This window comes from Dipteris shenzhenensis, chromosome 14, assembly GCF_047967505.1.
Source record: "Dipteris shenzhenensis isolate YYH24624 ecotype China chromosome 14, Dip_SZ_1.0, whole genome shotgun sequence".
In the NCBI taxonomy this organism is placed as follows: domain Eukaryota; kingdom Viridiplantae; phylum Streptophyta; class Polypodiopsida; order Gleicheniales; family Dipteridaceae; genus Dipteris; species Dipteris shenzhenensis.
In genome coordinates, this window is record NC_141609.1 from 46,278,372 (window position 1) to 46,291,998 (window position 13,627).

General features: G+C 41.0%; 1 protein-coding gene across 2 annotated transcripts in view; it reads right to left on the bottom strand.

Annotated features, from left to right (window-relative positions):
* Nucleotides 1-849, bottom strand: part of FAS4 (RNA helicase family protein) — a 61,509-nt gene extending 60,660 nt beyond the window's left edge. The window contains exons 1-4 of one of the 2 annotated variants that reach the window (XM_087384743.1): nt 644-849; nt 495-566; nt 328-377; nt 10-70 (exon numbers count right to left, since the gene is read on the bottom strand). In XM_087384743.1, coding sequence (XP_087240869.1) covers nt 10-70; nt 328-377; nt 495-566; nt 644-706 — 246 coding nt within the window. In that variant the 5' untranslated portion in view covers nt 707-849. The remainder of the gene's footprint in view (nt 1-9; nt 71-327; nt 378-494; nt 567-643) is intronic. The other variant, XM_087384744.1, reaches the window with a different exon arrangement.
* Between the last annotated feature and the right edge of the window lie 12,778 nt (nt 850-13,627).

Below are 13,627 nucleotides of genomic sequence, written 5' to 3' on the forward strand. Positions count from 1 at the left end.
AGTACAAACCTGCCCACGTGTACTAGAAGCATGAAGTAGAGCATAAGCATTGTCTGCCAACTTGTGCTTTCTGAGATTTGGATTAAGATCAAAACAAATATTTTTTGAATTGCTGCCAATGCCTTATGAGATATGACGCGCCAATTTTTGTTGGCAGGTCACCCAGACTCTCCATTTTCAATTTCATCGACTTGAGAAGTCACTCTGTCCTTGGAGGGGCTACAATAAAATTTGAGTCCCAATTAGCCACCACAATATGCTGAATCCTTTTTAGCTATTTTACTATAAAAGTTTCTTGCCGCTAAACAAGAGGGGTAAGTAGGATACTGAAGAGTTGTAAAAATTTCATTCCGCTTGTCCTTTAGTTCCTTTTCTTCCTGCCAGAAGCAAAATACACAATTTTCAAAGTAACTAAATTCATATTTATACATAATTTTCTCAGGTTTAATAAGTTAAACTTAGTAACACTCAAAGAAACAACATTTGATCAAAACCTGCAATCGACGTAGTTTCCTTTGCTGATTCTTGGACAAACGTGGGACAGTTGGACCTGATGATTTCCGATCCTATCACAGAGCAGGAAGACCATGAGCATTGCCACGTAGGGTTTATCATACCCAAAGAATTGAAACAAAAGTTGTACCTTTTTGTGACGTTTAACACGACCAGGTAATATAATTGCGTTGCAAGCATCCTCATCCTCCATCTTTAGAAGATTAATTGTATTGCCGTGTATAGTGTAGCCTCTGTTAGTACGCTAGCTAAAAGCTCTTTCAAAACGTGCGTGGAGATTCCATATTGGCGATAGTACATTCTGTCTCCGCCCAAATTTTAAGTTTAAACTTTCTGTCTCTTCTAAATAGCCCTATCACGGTACTTTAGATTGACTTCCGATAATCGAATAGTATGACACTTCCAAAATATATTGACACGCAAGCATTTCTTCATTATGTTATTGTAACATGGCTCCTCCAAAGCTTTGACCTAGTGGTTTGGGCATTGGGATTCCACTCCCCATATCACTGGTTCACTGGTTCAAACGTTGGTGGGTGGCACTTGGTATCCTAGCATGTTGTTGAGTGGGTGTGTGTGTGCGGTGTGTCCGCAACTGTGGACCTTGTACCCACTGATCCAGGGCGAGTGCCCCTTAATAGGACCACAGGGGTGGGTAGGTGTGTATTTTATTTTATTTTATTTATGTGTCCAATTGTTTATTGTGTAAATTGGATTACTAAATTTCCTTAGCGAAACATGCTAGCAGCTTCTTTAAAATAACTATTTTGAAGAGTAACTAAGTAAGGTATTAACCCATAACTTGGAATACAACCATTAACGTGAAACACAACTTGAAGACTACCTTACTTATGAAAATTGAGATTTCGTTTATTTAATTCCCATGGAGCACACACTTGCAAACTCCAAACGCAACTTGAATCCTACAGTTTAACCCTTTCTCATATCAAGGAACAAAAGGTATGAACAAAATTGTGGATACTAGGTGCGACACATGGTCCATCACAATTGAATCCTCTCTCAAGGATAGTGCTTTTATTCCCAAGTTAGTGATCAAAGACATGCTCTTTGACGGATTGAAGCCTAGCAAATAGATGTATAATAGCATTGTTGTCATGAGCTTGTAAGCTTTCTCTTTGATAACATGGAAGACATTGTTATGTGACTTGATATATATACTTAGATGAGAATTAGACCTAGAGTATGATGACATCAATGTTCGTGTTGTCTTCCTTTGATCTCATATCCACCATGGTCGTGTCTTTTAATTTCCCCAATAGTATTTCTATCCCAAAAAGAATAACACACATGCGTTTAGTAGTATGGGATCAAATAGTAAGACCCATGATATCTCACATCATAAGTGAGCATACTTATTTGTAGCATCATATTCGCATGTTCAATCATAACAACAAGACAAACCATGTGTTGAAACTTTACATTCATGGCCCGTGCATGTGTAGAGCTTCATAAACCATGCATTTATAGAGCTTCATGATGCAATTATGCTTGTTCTATTGTTTCTTCCAACCAAAAAACATGAAGCACATGTCAATTTATTCAACATCATATCCAAGGCTCCAAATGGAAAAACGTACCCTTTAATAATGAAGGAGCTCACCATTTCATTTAGTTGCACAAGGAATGAAAAACTAAAAAACATATGAAACATAACAATTCCACATGACACAAGATATGAGAGCCACATTCACTTGGTAAAGATACATCCATTTAGAGCCCTTGATTGAGATCAAGGCATCGTTGAAGAGGATGAGCATATTTCTCATTTGTTTGCCACTAGAACATTAAGATCTCAACATGATCATGAAACATGGCTATCCTGCCATCAATTCCGTTCTCCTTGCAATACAAATAAAAAGAATACCAAGGGTAAGAGCTTCTATACTATCTAGATGTTCATCTAGAACGCAAATAAGTTTTCATATGCAAATGTGTAAAATTGCATGAAAAACAATACGGAAATTCTCTAATTCTTTGCTAAAGAGTTTATCCTAATCTTCCGACCTCCAAGCAGAGAAGAAAGAAATTCCTTAATTCTTGTTGAAGAATGAATACTAATCCTCTGGCCTTCAAGGAAGGAAGAAGGAACCACAAGAATAAGGAATTTCAAAGGAAACAACTTCCACTATAATGCCATCATCATAACATAACATGCATTGCTCATCTTAGAGTAATAATGCAAAAAAAACAAATCAAACCTTGATATTGAGGAAGACTCCATTCAAGAGCTATGCTCACACATCCATCATGCCCAAGTTGTGGAAAGAGAGAAGTGGCATCCTAGAAAAAGGGAGAAATTGTAGCTAGATCTTTTCTCCATATCCAGCCCAAGCACCACAAGAACCTCAAGTTAGAGATCAACATGATGAAAAGAGGGTTACCCTAAAGAAGAGGTTGTGTGGAACATGGGGGCTTGTGGCACTTTAAGGGGCGCTAGGAACGGGCACATACGAGAAAGAAAGAGGGGCAAAATTTTAGTTCTACCCTCTTGTATCATCTAGGTGCATTGGCATGGCTAGAGTGTTGCCCAAACAATGGGTTTGACCATTCCTTTTGCAGAGAATTCTTGGATTCAATTTGCACACCCAAAGGAGAAAGTGCGAAGACCATGAAAACGAGCACAAAAAGAAGTGTTATGGGTGGCAATATAATTCGGATTTACTAGAGAGGGTTTTGGAACCTCCCATAAGAGACCTGAAGTTTTGGATAAAAGCAATGGTCGTGGTTTGCCTCCTTTGGCTATACACATCACCAAATTGGACTTCTCAATGCCCCCCCAAACCAGTGGAATGAGACCTAAAATATTGAAAAAGACACGTAGAATGGTATGCTTGTGGATTTGTTGCTATTGATTATGAAAATGTAGTTATCTTTGACGATTTTCATGGGCCGCCCCATTGCAAGGAAGTGCATGGAAAACAAAAGAATGAAAAGTTATAAATAATGTTGGATTTATTAAAAGTGTATGAAATGAAGAGTTTCTATTGTATCCATATTTTCGTGGATCTATTCATATCTCCAAAGATAAAATTTTAAATTCCATAAGTGTGGAGTCTATTTTTTCAAATATTTCATCTAATGAGAAGTACCTAGTAGGGTTAGATCATATGTGCATAGCACTAACCTTATAGAGTGCTATAAAGGAAAGGGTTAGATCCCCTAATCCTAACCCTAAATGGGTTTGTATATGTTCTATTTTTTCAACTAAATCTAGTGTACAGTTAGTCATTTGTGGTGTGCTCTCTAGCTGTGCCCTCTATCCTCATCTCCACTCTTCTCCTCTCCCCTCTTCATATCTTGTCAAATTAAAGTTCAACAATGTAATGAATTGGTTTGCATATGTCTTGTAAACACAAACACACACACACACTTTTTTTTTGGTGAAACCAGTAACTATAAAATTAACATGAAATCAATGTACATGACATTAGACTCCAAAGGAGAGCCTAATGAAAGAACTCAAAAACAGTGAGAAAACACTTCAAGGCTAGTAGCATCCAAGTCCCTCGCAGCATAACTATCATATAAAGATTGCTTGAGGGACATTCTGAAGAAAGCAAATGCCTGAGGAAACTGTTGTCCCATCCTAAAATGCAATCTCTGTGTCCAAATAGTCCATAGTACCCAAAAGCGAGCCTGTGAAAGAAAAGGAGGAATGGAGACATCTGAGGTGAGAAGCATCCAAACATCTAGAAGAGTTTCCCGAATCTGATAGAGGGAAACCGGAGCCGTAGCAAATGAGAGACATGAGTGATCAATATTCGAGAGTGCGGGCAAGACCATAACAAATGGGAAACTGTCTCATGGTGATGAGAGCAATGGGGGCAGGAAGAGGAAGCAATACGACGTGCTTCCAATTTCACCCCAATAGAAAAAGCTCCCACTATACATCTCCAAAGGAAGAGCCTCTGTTTCAATGGCAATTTAGCTTTCCAAATTTTCCTGAGTTTTGATTGCCACCAAGATAAAGGCCTATCCAAATTCCAAAGAGCGTTGGCATGCTTATCAATCCATGGCAGTGGAAGAAGAAATCTGTAGACCATCGAAGATGTCAAATTATGCAGTGAAAGTGAACAAGTAGTAGGAGACAAGGAAATCAGATTCCAGTCCAGTAATCTGTCCTGAACAAACAATGGAGGAACATGAACAAATGGATGCAACATAGTTGTAAGTATTCTCCAAATGGGCCTATGATGCAGACCTAAGGGGAATGTCCTGCAAGCTTGTGGAAATGAGAGCACATAACCATGTTGATCCACCACATCTCCGACAAATCTTATGCCCAATTTCATAAGATTACATGCTTTAATTGGTGCCTGTAAAGCAAGAGGCGAATCAAACACCTTGCTCCAATGGATGCTTTCCAAACGAAGAGAGTTACCATGATGGGAGGAAGCACTTGACCATTTAGCATAAGAGAGAATTCTCTTCCACTCATGAATAAAAGCAGTAGAAATAGGACAGCCAGGAATTTTCCCATGAAATGTGGTCATGACTGCTTCCCAGTGATCTGTAATCCAATGCCCATATGCATGGGACTTCATGTTTCCACACATAGCTGCTAGTATAATAGCCCATGGCTATTTTTGCTGAAAGAAATCAGCAATCATAGTGCTCTTTCTTGCCAACATATGAAACTGAAGATTGAGAATATTCAGTCCGCCGTGAGTCTTAAGAGAACAAATAGACTGCATGGGAAGTAGTCGCAAAGCCTTTTTGTGAGATTTGCTTTTCCAAAATATCTCCATAGCCTGGGACATATAGGAAGCCAAATGCTTAAAAGACCAGTGAAGAAGAGGCAAGTAAAATTGCACATATGCCATAATGATAGACTGGACTAGAACATGTGGAGGCCAAGTTGACAAGTGCCAGTATTCTAGCTTCTTATTAATCTTTTGAAGCACCCATTTAAGCTATTGTTGAGGGGTAATATTCCAGCCAATCGGATACCCTAAATGCCTCTCAATGGTATGGGAAGAAATAATGTGGCCTAGCCAGAGAAGTGCATGCCAATCAGCTTCTTTCAATGCTAGAAGATTCGATTTCTGAAAGTTGATATGCAGTCCAGCAGCTATGCCAAAATCATTCAAAGTATGCATCAAATGAGAGAGGTCACTTTGAGAATTCCTGGGCATGAAATATGAATCATCAGCATATGCCTGTGCAAGAAACGGCTGTGCCCCTGGAATTTGCAAGCCATGAAGCTGCCCTGTATCTGCAAGATGGTCCATATGCAACAATAACTTATGAGTAACAATGGCATACAGTAGGGAGCTAAGAGGGCATCCATGTCTCACTAAACGGGTCATAGTCCATGTCCTTGACAACCCACTACCAAGCAGACACTGTGCAGTGGCATGAGAATACAACCAGTAAATAACATGAACGGGCCAAGGGCCAAATCCCAATTTATGCATTGTCTGAGAAATAAAATCCCAATGGACAGTATCAAATGCTTTCGCAATGTCCACTTGCAGAATGAGAACATCTTGTTTAGAATATTTGGCATACTCAATTGCAAGCAAAGCATTGGAGATATTGTCAGTAATCTACCTTCTGGGAACAAACCCATACTGCTTGGGATGAAGTCCGGCTTGCAAGATAAATCGAACCCTAAGGACAATCATCTTGGCAATGAGTTTATAGATGACTGGCATAAGAGATATGGGTTGCCAATCAGCCATTGTCTCACACAATCTTTTTTTAGGGATCAATTTGACAAGCCCATGTTTCCAAGAAGGGGGAAGAGATTGTTTTGCCCAAGCATGATTGATCATAAGAAGAAGAGTGTGCTTGAGATCACCCAAAAATGCACGGAAGAATTCAACAGTCAATCCATCCCAACCAAGAGAGCTGCCTTTACGTAAATGACTCAAAGCATCATCTAGTTCCTTAAGCATAAATGGCTGCTCCAATGCATGAGCTTGTTCCTGAGACAATATAAACTGAACATGCATAAGAAATTGAGACCTAGCTGCGTTCACTTGCATTGAATAATCAGGCTGAGGAGAAAAGAGATGCTGGAAATTGAGACCTAGCTATGTTCACTTGCATCGAATAATTAGGTATAAGCCTGACAGCTTATACCTTTACTATGTTTCTTGGCTCAGCTGTACATATCTTTTATGTCTGCTTCAATTACTTGCATTACATACAATGTTCAAGGTCTTTGCAATGTCAATAAGTGGAGACTTTTTTGGCACTATGTACATAGAATGCCCCGATGTAATTTCCTTACAGGAACATAACCAACGGCTCTGCTTGGGGTGTGTTTGGCAATTCTTGCTCTTCTTCATCAACCTGTTCAATGTGTGGGTTGTGTCCAGTGAATGCTTCATAAGGAGTCATACCTTGTATCGGTTCGGTAGGAAGCTGATTAAGCAAATAGTTTGCAGTGGCTATTGCTTCTACCCAATACTGATTCCGAAGATGCTTTTCACTAAGCATTGCTCTAGCACTGTTTGCTAAAGTCCCATTCTTCCTTTCAGCTCTTGCATTCTACTGAGGAGTATCTACACATGTGAATTGTCTTCATATGTCGTGACTTTTGCAAAAGTACATGAATGATGAAGACATGTATTCGCCTCCTCTATTTGATCTCATGACCTTGATCTTTCTGCCTGTCTGGTTTTCTACCATGGCTTTGAATTCTTAAAATCTAGAAAACACTTCAGATTTCTCTTTAAGACAGTAGACCCAACAATATCTGTTGTAATCGTCAATGAAAGTCAAGTAATAAAGTGAACCATTGATGCTGCGGGGCTGGGCATAATCCCATATATATGTATGTATCAAATCAAGAATACCTCATGCACAAGAGGTACTTCTGCCAAAGTTGGTCTGCTTTTGTTTGCCGAAGCAGCATGCTTCGCAAACTTTTCCAAGAAACTGTAGCTTCAGAATCCCAATTGCCATATTTTGGTTCTTGAGATCTAACAAGTACTTGAAATTGACATGACCATATCTGTTGTGCCATTTTACAGATAGTGGCATCTGTTGCGGTTGAGCTGACATGACATGCTTATCTAGTACTATAGCTAGCATTCTGTATAAGCGTCCTTCCTTGACACCTTTTGCTACTAGCTAACATCTTTTGGATTTGTCTCTGATAGTGCATTCATCATTGTTGAAGATGACTTTGTAATTGTGTTCCATCATTTGACCTACTGACAAAAGGTTCTTGCTGAGCTTCGGAACATAGAGCACATCTTTCACTAATCCTCTTATACCAATGAAGTTGTTCATAGGGATAACACCTGTCCCTTGAACTAGATTCGGTGTATTGTCTGCTGTGTAGATGACATTTTTCTGACCTTCTAATGGCTTCATTTTTGTGAACCATTCCTGATGATTTGTCATGTGAGATGATGCACCACTGTCGATGTACCAAGGATCCTGTTCCACTTGGTCGACTTGATAGTTGAAGTCCTCTTTGGGATTGTAATCAGTGTCTGGGTACACTGTATCAGTCTGATGCATTTCCTTGCTTGCAAGAAACATATTCCCATGTTCGTTTGCAAAATGACTGTGACTAGAATGTCCACCACGATGATTTCCTCTACCTCGGGAATTCCCTTGATTACTGCTGGATTGACCGCCTTGGTCATACTACTTCTTGTGGGAATCTCTTTGACACCTTTGGCTACTAGCTAACATCTTTTGGATTTGTCTCTAATAGTGCATTCATCACCATTGAAGATGACTTTGTAATTGTGTTCCATCATTTGACCTACTGACAAAAGGTTCTTGTTGAGCTTCGGAACATAGAGCTCATCTTTCACTAATACTTTTGTACCAATGAAGTTGTTCATAGGGATAACACCTATCCCTTGTACTGGATTCGGTGTATTGTCTACTGTGTCGATGACATTTTTCTGACCTTCTAATGGCTTCATTTTTGTGAACCATTCCTGATGATTTGTCATGTGAGATGATGCACCACTGTCGATGTACCAAGGATCCTGTTCCACTTGGTCGACTTGATAGTTGAAGTCCTCTTTGGGATTGTAATCAGTGTCTGGGTACACTTGTCTGGGTACACTGTATCAGTCTGATGCATTTCCTTGCTTGCAAGAAACATATTCCCATGTTCGTTTGCAAAATGACTGTGACTAGAATGTCCACCACGATGATTTCCTCTACCTCAGGAATTCCCTTGATTACTGCTGGATTGACCGCCTTGGTCATACTACTTCTTGCGGCAATCTCTTTGACACCTTTTGCTACTAGCTAACATCTTTTGGATTTGTCTCTGATAGTGCATTCATCACCGTTGAAGATGACTTTGTAATTGTGTTCCATCATTTGACCTACTGACAAAAGGTTCTTGCTGAGCTTCGGAACATAGAGCACATCTTTCACTAATCCTTTTGTACCAATGAAGTTGTTCATCGAGATAACACCTGTCCCTTGAACTGGATTCGGTGTATTGTCTGCTGTGTAGATGACATTTTTCTGACGTTCTAATGGCTTCATTTTTGTGAACCATTCTTGATGATTTGTCATGTGAGATGATGCACCACTGTCGATGTACCAAGGATCCTGTTCCACTTGGTCGACTTAATAGCTGAAGTCCTCTTTGGGATTGTAATCAGTGTCTGGGTACACTGTATCAGTCCGATGCATTTCCTTGCTTGCAAGAAACATATTCCCATGTTCGTTTGCAAAATGACTGTGACTAGAATGTCCACCACGATGATTTCCTCTACCTCGGGAATTCCCTTGATTACTACTGGATTAACCGCCTTGGTCATACTACTTCTTGCGGCAATCTCTTTCATAGTGTCCAAACTTGTGACAGTAGTTACATTGAATGTTTGACATATTGGTGGATGCATTCCCTCGTCCTTGGAATCTTCCTCAGTCAGAATGATTTCCTCTTTGCTGGTTCTGAGTTGCTGAGGATGATGCTGATTTTGACTTTGATTTTGTTGCTGATGATTACCACTTTTCTGGTATGATCTACCTCTGCCTCTACCTTTGCCTTTGCTTCTGTTTGAAGCTGTGAATGCTTGGTTATTAGAATGACCTTTTCATGCTTGAATAGCTTGAGTCCTGAGTTCTTCACCATGTAGAACTGACTGAAGTTCTTCCAGTGTCAAAATTTGCCGTTGGATGGCAATACTCTGGACTAGATTCTCGTATCCCTCTCCTAGTCCATTCAGGATGACTTGAACTATTTCTACAGGTTCATAGTCTCTCCTGCTCTTGCAAGTTGATTGTTGTAGTCTTTTATACGGAGTACATAAGCATGACCGGTTTCACTGCTGTTGCAGAAACTCTAGTTTTTTTGGTTTCTTAGGGTGAGAATCCTGGATGTGTTCTTGGACTCATAGAGAGCTGCAAACATATCCCATGCTTCTTTCGATGTCTTGACTATGTTGAGCTGTTCTAGCATGACATCTTGCACATTCTGCTTGATCAGATGATAGGCATACTTGTCTTTCTTATCCCATTCTGCCTGAGCTCGGGCAATGGCAGGATCTACTACTAGTGCGAAAACTGTTTGTGTGGTTGTAGATGCCGTTGTAGATCCCATTGCTGGTGCTGTGACAATAGATGGAGTAGAGCTAGTTGTGGCTAGATCGGCCAATGGTCTAGGTGTAGACCTATCAACATACTCCCATTTGTCCTGAAGTACAAGAATGGTCTCCATTCGGTATTTCCATGTCGTAATTGGAGTTGTGTAACTTAGCAGATGCCTCTACATTCAGGTTGCTAGTCATAGACATGGTGCAAGAAATGTACTCAAAAGTGTTGTGAAAATCTCTATATGAATCAACTGCAGATACACTAACTATGCCAAGTGAAATCTCTAAACCGTCAGTGAAGATAGAACTGCAATATATAAAATCTGATCTATATTACAAGGCTTGTGGCAATGATATCGGGAATAGCCAAGAGGCTTTACAAGCTTGAAATGATGTGCACAATGCCATGAGATAGCCAAATAGGCTTTACAATGGTGGCATGTGTGTGTGAAATCAAGTGCTATCTGCCCACGGAAACAAGCTGCAATGCCTTTGTACTCTCTGAAGTCTACTCATGAACTGATGAACGTAAGGTTTCAAGTAATGTTATGATGTGAAACCATATATGAGCATATGCACTCTGACTCCGAGTAGGTACTAGTCGGGAATTTCAGGCATGGCTTAGATTGGCAACTTGGGGAAATTCAAAGCATCCCCTCTATGGCGATCTAGTCTACTCTGATCTAGATCTATACCAATCATTGATCGATGAAAGAAGAGCAAATAATTCCTTTTCTTTTGTTCTTTTTAAGTGCTGGGTCAGATGCGTCGATGTAGAGGCAAATGTGCATGAAGGAAGTGGTTTTGTCAATGAGGCTCAAATGTGAGTGTAACTTGCACCAAAATGTGTGCGTGATGTGACGAGCGTGTAGAGCACAAAAAAACAAGTGACTTTCCTTTTTGGAGCACCCTCAAATTCTTCATGGATCGAGAGATACGACGATCTAGGTGGAGGGGCAAAAGGAGTGCAAATGGTGCTCAATGATGATGTGTCACTGTGGGTCACATGCAGTGATGATGTGGCATTGTGCGTAGCAAGAGGTGTGCCAATGGAGCCCTGTGATGAGGTGGCAGGAGTGGTCACATGAAGTGACTGTGGAGCATTATGTGTGCCTGCAGAGGTCACTGGATAGCTAAGGGGGCACTGCTGATGATGTCAGCAGATGACATGGTAATGATGATGTGGCATTGATGATGTGGTAGTGATGATGTGGTAGTGATGAAGTGGTAAATGATGTGGCACAAATGATATGGCAGATGACATGGCAATGATGACGTGCCAAATGATGTGGCAGATGATGTGGCATTGATGACATGTTTGTTGACGTGGCTGTGAGATGGCAGGGTGATGTGGCAACCTCATGGGGCTACTGATGTGGCTTGAGTGACATGTCAAATAAGGTTGACATGGCAATCACGGCTGACGTGGCAAATAAGGAGATAAGGCCACATGGAGACCTGTTGATCACACCTTAGCTAACCTAGACTAGGTTAGGTGAACCGTTGTTAAACCTCACCTAGGGTTGGCTTGACCAACCCTATCTTCTATTAACCACTGTGGTTACTGGTATGGTTTGTGGAGTGGATAAGGTGAGGTGAGGTGCCACGTGCCTCTTCATGGGCAACCGAAATCTTGTAGATTCCGACTATGAGAGGAAGATTCCGATTGTTTAAAGACTTGTGTCACTGACTGTGAGGATGAAGAAGAGGCCATATGCCTTGGAGGTGTTGCAAGCTCATTGAGGAAGCTGCACTAGAGCGAGGAAGAAGCATGAGGATTGGAGCCGTTTGGTGCTTGCAAGTGTGGGAGCTACGTGAGAGTTCGAGTCGACAGTGGCTAGAGTTGAGCTACGTTGGAGTGAAGGAGCCTTTCTTCAATTGTTGTTGATGGTGAAGCTCGCTGGAGAAGGAGCCGCCGTAGAGCCCATGTGGAGTGTTGGAGATGGCATGGGATTTGGTTGCGAGCCTTGGAAGATCCATCGGCTGGCACATGTTAGCCTCTCCAAACATGAGGTTGCTCCTAGCCATTTGCTGTTGAGCAGTGTTGATGGAGTATTTGGAGCTCTTTGTAGAGCAGGCTGATGGCGAAGGAGCTCGCACCAGATATTATCGATAAACTCAAGAAGGTAATTATGCAAGGTCGGCTAGATAAGAAACTCACTCAGGCACAACTTGCACAGCAAATTCACGAGAAGCCACAAGTCATCCAAGAGTATGAATATGGAGCCTTGTATTTGGTGCGCTATCGATATGTGGCTGATCTAGGAGCCATTGCAGTTGGAGCACTGCCAGTCAGCCTTTGCTAAAGGTGGTCGTGAGCTGCTTGGAGAAGGAGGTTGCTATAGAGGCTTTAGCTATGTAGCTTTAGGTAGAGTAGTCGGCTCCCAAAGCCTTCTATGAGGCGCTTCTCTGCTTTGGAGTAGCATTGTTGCTTTGGAGAAGAGCTTTGGAGTAGCATCGTTGCTTGTTGCAGAAGGACCCAGAGGCCCTTAGCTCATCACCTTTCTCTCTTTCTCTTAATTATCTCTTTCCCTAAGTTCTCTCAGGCACAAGAAGACTCTCACTCAAAGTCTTATCTATCTCTCTCTCTCAACCGGAATTCTATCAAAGAAATTGAAGAAAACACTCAAGAAATCTAAAAAGATTAATGGAAATCTCTCAATCTCTCATGGACAGAAATTCCTCTTAAATGGATGGAAATTTCTCTATCGCTCACAACGGAAGTGAAAGAACACTCAAGAGAACTCTCAATCTCTCAATCACTCCCACTCTCTCAAGAATTGCAATGCCTCAGCGGAAGGCAAGGGAGCTCTGATACCATGATAAAATATGAAGAGGGGAGAGGAGAAGAGTGGAGATGAGGAGAGGGCAGAGCTAGAGAGCACACCACAAATGACTAAATGTACGCTAGATTTAGTTGAAAAAAATAGAATATATATAAACCCATTTAGGGTTAGGGTTAGGGGATCTAACCCTTTCCTTTATAGCACTCTATAAGGTTAGTGAATCCACTTTGTCCATCATATTGTCACATATATGGATGGCCACTTTATTGCATGGATCAAAGGAGGTGGGGTTCATCACCATCTCAAGCTTCATTACTTTGAGGACAATAAGGTTAAACTTGATGCAACAATGGTGGATTATAGAAAGCTGATGGATCCTGATGTGATACTAGAGATGACAAAGAATTTACTGAATGATGGGTGGGAAGTAGCATTGTATCGAATGGGTTTTACTGCTGAGAAATCGCTACACCAAGGCAGAAATGTAAATGTCATTGATACCCCCCATCAGATTGAGTTCTTTGACACATACTACAGTTGCACTACCTTCTTTGAAAAGGAAAATGTGAAAGAAGAGGGTAGTGAGGAAAATGTCGAAGATGAGGGTAGTGAGTCTGAGGGTGATGATTCTAGCTCAGGTGATGATGAGGATGAAAGCTCTGCATCCGATGACTTATGCCAAGAAGAAATCTGTACAAAGAATAAGGGTGATCGATTGTCAACTAGAGTCAAGGAGGTTCCACTCATCATATGGGAAGGCTCGTGGCAGCAAGAAGC